Below are 6,104 nucleotides of genomic sequence, written 5' to 3'. Positions count from 1 at the left end.
GGCAGACATTAAAACTTTTAAACAATTGCTACATGCATTTAATTATTGCATTAATTATTTATTCATTTCAATTGCAATTACAGCGCAATTAATGCTTATCAAGCTTTAATATTTAATTCATAACAATGTAAATTTTTTTGTTAATATTTTATATTATTTGCATTTGTTTAATAATTATTCTTTTGAATAAACTCAAACAATTTCGCATTATTTTTCATATTTATGCGCATATTATTTGCAATCAATAAGCAGTTGCTAGCAATAGAATTAAAAAATAAATATTGGCAAATAATGAAAAAATTAAGGAGCTTCTTTGTTGATATTTTATATTATTTGAATTTGTTAAATAATTATTCTTTTGAAATTCGATTGTGATTATTGCTTATATTTATATTTTAATTCTCTTTCAAATTTTGAATAATCTCAAAAAATAAAGAAATTTTTTTGTTATTTATGCGCATATTATTTTCAATCAGTAAACAGTTGTTAGAAATAAAATTAAAATAGAAATATCAGCAACAATTACTGAGCAACTTAAACAAATCAGAAATAATGACACATTTAAACTATTTGGATTTAGCTCAGAACTTAAATATTCTATGACCTAAAGTTATGCAATGGCAAATAGAATTCCACATAGCGCTTGTTCGATTTTTAAAAAGTGTTGCCTAGCTGAAGGCGTCAAGTGAAAAATGTTTGATTTTTTCGAACTTCCAATTTATTTAGATATGTTTTTTATCTATTGCTTAAATTAGTATGGAAAACAAATTAAATATTTGAATAAATTGGAATTAAAAAAAAACCTTAAATCAAACATATATCACTTGAAACTTTTGATTAAAACGTTAAATTATTAATTAAAGTGTTAAATAAAATAAAAAAATAGTATTTAAATTATATATATTAATGCAAAGCATGCAACACTTAAGAATTGTTAAATATTTTTATAAAAAATGTGAGCTCGAAGCTCGTTAAAAATTGCAGCGCATTGCCAAGTCTACAAAATCTGCAATAAAACCGCAAAAACTCCCTCGACTCTTGTCTACACCATTTGCAAGCTAAACTGCGTGAGTGTGTGTGTGTGTGTGCCGCAAACCCAAAAGCTTCAGTTGCCACTTCAACTTCAACTTGAGAGCTCAACTTCAACTGTTACTTGTATTTTTTTTTATTGCTTGCCACAATTTTCTTAACAATTTCTCGAAGGCTGTTAGCCCGAAAAGTTGGTTGCCAAGGCTGGGTGCTGGGTGGTGGGTGGTTGAGCGGGCTGTGCTTACTTTTAAAATTTTTATTTTATTACTATAACAAGACATAAGTAGGCATAATGGAGCGCTATAAAATATTCAAAAGAAATTGGCATAGAAACTTTTTGGTGTGCGCCGCCGCCCCAAGCATATGAGGGGGCCACACCCACCCACTTGCTGCCTTTGCTTTTTTTTTTCATACTTTATTTATATGATTTTGGTTGGAAATGTCTTTAGAAATAGCGAGCGAGCGCGTTAAACGATTAACGACGCCTAGCTAAAGGTTAATGCACTGCTGAAGCGGCGTATGGAAGTTAGCTAAAGTGGGTGGGGGGTGGGGGTGAGGGCTGAACGCAGAGTTGACAAAAATTTTTGTGAGTGTGGCCAATTTGTAGTTGAAGCCGCAGCCACTCGAGCTGTCAATCATGTTTAGCTGCGATTTGTCAGCGAACTTTGCTTTTTGCGCTTGAGCTGACTTAACTGGCAATTTGGCTAAGGCTTAAGACGTTTAGCTGGGGGGGGTGGGGGTTACTATTTAAATGAGGCTCAAGCGCAAATGGCGCGGAAAATATGTTTAGCTTATTTTTTTATTGTTGTCGCTTGAGCACACGCAAACGCGAATAGATTATGTCCCAGTCCATGTAGGCGCCAACAATATAACGGGAATTCTGCTCAGTGTCATCGTAGCCGGTGCGTCCATGCAGCAGACGCAGATTGTTGAAGCTCAAAACATCGCCGGGCTGCAACTTAAACGAATGCGCATCTTGGCGCGCTAGACGCACAAATTTGGCATAGGATTCATACCAGGGCTGCACTTGCTCCAGCGGCACAGTAAAGTGACTATCGCGCTGTGGCACGCTGTGATTGATGCGCGTGTAGGCGCCGTCAGCATCGCGACTGCAATAGCCAAAGAGTTTAGAGACTTGCAACATGTTGCAGAATTTTTTTTGGCTTACCAAATGACTGGCTGCCGCCAAATATTGTGAAACTGCTGACCCGCCTCGCTGCCAATATCATTCCAATTCACTGCGATGCTGCAGAGTCGCTCAAAGTGCTCGCGCTGCTCCTGACGCAGTCGCTCGGCAATGTGAAATGCATCGACGAGCAAATTGCTGCCACCACTTGAGGCAGTTTGCACTACACAGTGCAGAATATTAACGCTCGGCTTGTATTCGTAGTAGGGCAGATCTGTGTGCAGCGGCAGCGGCGTTGATAGATACGCATAATTCTGTGCTCCAGGCTTGGCCTGCACTACGAACTCCTCGCCGTAGCTGGTGCGTCTTATGAAGCCAACGCGCTCAGCTAAACGACGCACGACGCCAGCGTCAAGCGGCGCGCCATGCAGCAAAGCGACGCCATAAACTGCCAGCGCTTGGAGCCATTGCTGCAGTGCAGCATCTTCGCTCATTACACGCGCGTAGTCGAAACGCTGCGCCACTTGCTCGAACTGCGCGCCCGCCCATAGGCGCATTGCTGGGCGATAGTCGCGCTGCAAATATTCGCGCTGTGCCTGCGGCTCAAAGCTGCGCTCCCGCAGCCAGCTCAGCCCATAGCTGCTCTCGTGCTCATCGCTCCAGCGCACCTGCAGCTGCTGCTGCTCCGCGTTCAGCTGCAGCTGCAGCGGACGCACCTGCGTATCGAACTTATCCCAGTCATGCTGCCGCGACTGCGAATTCGCATGAAAACATTTAGCGCATTGGCAATTGTCACGCAGCCAAACTCCAGGAAAGATTAGGCGCTCCTCTGCTGCTGCTGCTGCTGCTGGCTGCAGCTCAATGTTGCGCTCGTTTATTATGCGCACGCTTAGGCAGCGGCGACTAAGCGACGCGGCTGCTGCTTGCCACAAGCGACGTCTTAAGCTTAACATTTGTGTTTCGTTACTGACGAAAGTGAAATCGAACGATTTTCAATTTTAATATGAAGCGCCGCCGTTTTCATTTTAGACTTTGACTGCCAGCTCATTGGTAAACAACACACGCGAACACACACACACACGCACAAGCACACTAGTGTGTGTTGTTTAACAAGCGCTGAACCGGTTCAGCTGATAGCTCTAAATATTGCTCCATGGCTCTCTAATCAAGCTACAAAAACATTTGCATAGCTCACAAGATTAACTAGTTCTAGTTAGAGATGTGCATGGAGGCAAAAAATATACCAGGGCTGCACTAATGCAAGCAAAAAGCTTATTAATAAAATATATACAAAAATTATGCGTATAAATAAATATAGAAAAATATATATAAATAAATATATACAAAAATTATGCACATAAAATGAAATAAAGAAAAATGTAATCAAAAATGTTTCAAATGGCTCGAAGAACTGGAGTAGGCTTTAAATATTTATTGCGGGCCGTTTCTTGAGCTTAAAATTAAATTAAATTTAAGTGCTTTGGGCCTAGGAGCGTATCATTAATATATTTACTTATTTTATGACGACTTAAGCTTTATAAAGATTTTGTAAGCTCACTCGCTAGTCTGGAGAGTGCCTTAAATATTTATTTGGGGCTAGCCCATCTCTATAACTATTCCAAACAGTTGCCGCTTTAAGATTTAATAATTTCATTTGCTTTTGAGCAAACTTATCAAGGCAATCAGCATAGTTTATTTTATATTTAGTATAGTTTGTTGCAGTGTATAGCTAAGCGCTGAGAAGCAGCGACTGAGAGCAACAACAACAAACAGATCGGAACAGATCAGATTGAATCAGTGGCAGTGGCAAGTTTGTTGCTTATCGCTTGGGTTGAGCGTTTTGAGTTGCTTGTGGTCAGTGGCCGCAGTTAGCGATCAATCAATCAATCAATCAATCAATCAATTGAATCATCTGCAGGCTTGGAACCTTTTAAGGGCCTGGTTCGCTCACTCGCTGCCTCGATTCTTGTGAAAGCAATAAAAATGTTGCAGCTTCTGCTTGGACGCACTGACCTGTTGCGCATTTGAATGAGAGCAGTGAAGCGGGTGGCAGCAGCAGCAGCAGCAACTGATGCCCAAACTCTGTTCGCTGCCCATTTAAAGTGCGACAATAAATTCCTGCTGCCGCTTTTTATAAATGCAACAGCAACTGTGCAACAAGAGAAATTCCCAAGCCGGCGGCCATAAAAATGCGGCTCACATGTGACAACGATTTGTACTTTAGCTCCTTTTATGGCACCCACCGCCTCCTCTGACTGACTGCCAAGGCAGCCGCTGCTGTCCGCTATTGTTGCAACTTGTGCTATTTGCCCCCAGCCCCGATGCCACCGCTTAAAGCGACTTCGCTGCTGTTTACAAATCGCAAAATCGCATCAGATTATACAACTTACGCTGTTGGGGCATGCAGCGCTTCAACTTGCAGCTTGGCAATGGCAACTGCTTGCCACACTGACCACAATTGACTGACTGTGCGGCATGTTGCAAACATAACTGTGTGTATTATTTATAAAAATGTTTACTAAATTTTACATATGCTTAGCGCTTAGAATTCCGCTCAATAGAAAATCCAATTCACCTTTCAATTTTTAGCTTGACAGCATTTTTATCCCCAAAAACAAAAAACAAATATTCAATTGTTAATAATTTAAAGCAAAAATAAGTACGTTAATTCAAATAAAATACAATTAATTCAAATAAATAAACAAATATGTTCAACTGTAAGTTCTGTGTAACTCAAATTTGTATTTGCAATAATTTATAATTATAAATCAAATGCAATAAATACAAAGAAAATTGATAAGAATATCAATTATTGCCTTATTGTAAATTATTTCATTAAGCTGCAATATATTAGACAAATATTTATTTTAAGCAAAAGACTTTAGTGCTTTAATCAACTAATTAAATAACAATTGAGTAGTAAATATTTTATTTGAAGCAATAAATGAATTATTTATTGTACTTATAGAATAATTTAATGCCATATAAAAACATTTATGCAAGAGTAGTTGAGTAATTGATTCATAATAATAGCAAGAGGCAAACAAAAAAGCTAAGCCAAGTATAGAGATATTTTTAAATTATATTATATTAATTTTAAACATTTATTGCAGCTTCATTGCAATTACCACAGCTCAATAAATTGTTGCCTAATTTTGTTTAATATTTAGGTCAATTAGTGAGCCACCTCCCACTTGCCTCTCCCTAGTCTGTAGTCCACTCAGAAGAAGAGGAAGCGTTTTTAGTTTTATGTTGGCACGCGCCAGCGTTTAACTCTCAAGCTTTGAGGCTGCCACACAGCTAGTTATACAAAAGTTGACGATGATTATCATGTCACATGCCATCACTCAATGCTTTTACGAGATGCTATTGTTATGACCTGCAGCCACTTAGAGAGCAATACAGAGAGAGAGAGAGAGAGAGACGGGCCAATCCCCAAGCCTTGGACCAAAGGAAAATGTTAACAGTTTTCGTTTCATGTAATTAAGTGCTGCTGATCCACTAGTTTTTATCTTGAAGAGGACCCAAAACTAACAAGGACGAAGAGCAGCAGTGAAAGCTTTTGATGCTTGTGGGGGGGCATGGGCGTGGGCGTTGGCGTTGGGAGGGGCGTTATGTTGTCTTGTGTTTGCAAACTGTCTGGGCGAGCACAGAATGTTGTACGTGCTGCTGTCCACCAGTGTGTCCTGCGTCCTGTTGTTGTCTGTTGTCCTTTATGCGTCGCCTGCTGCTGCTGCTGCTGCTGCTGATTGCACTTGAGTCGAAGCGAAAGCGAGAACCAAAAGAATTGTGTTAAGAGTCTAAACACGAACGTGCCGCTCAAAGGCCACTCGTTAGCTGAGGCGCCACCAGCTAGCGGGCGAGAGCGAGAGCGAGAGAGTGTGAGTGAGTCTGAATAAGATATAGATTGAGCGAGTGAGATAGTAAAGTTGACTCAGCCCAACGCCAA

General features: G+C 40.2%; 1 protein-coding gene across 1 annotated transcript; it reads right to left on the bottom strand.

Moving 5' to 3' along the window:
• Positions 1 to 1,745: 1,745 nt before the first annotated feature.
• Positions 1,746 to 3,108, bottom strand: LOC108605117 (gamma-butyrobetaine dioxygenase). Its single transcript, XM_017994680.1, has 2 exons — positions 2,198 to 3,108; positions 1,746 to 2,138 (listed from the first exon to the last, which is right to left on the bottom strand). The coding sequence occupies exons 1-2, from the start codon at positions 3,106 to 3,108 to the stop codon at positions 1,829 to 1,831; spliced, it is 1,221 nt and encodes a 406-aa protein (XP_017850169.1). The 3' UTR covers positions 1,746 to 1,828.
• Positions 3,109 to 6,104: the final 2,996 nt, after the last annotated feature.

The sequence above is a fragment of the Drosophila busckii genome, chromosome X, assembly GCF_011750605.1.
Source record: "Drosophila busckii strain San Diego stock center, stock number 13000-0081.31 chromosome X, ASM1175060v1, whole genome shotgun sequence".
In the NCBI taxonomy this organism is placed as follows: Eukaryota; Metazoa; Arthropoda; class Insecta; order Diptera; family Drosophilidae; genus Drosophila; species Drosophila busckii.
This window is presented reverse-complemented; position numbering and strand designations above follow the sequence as displayed.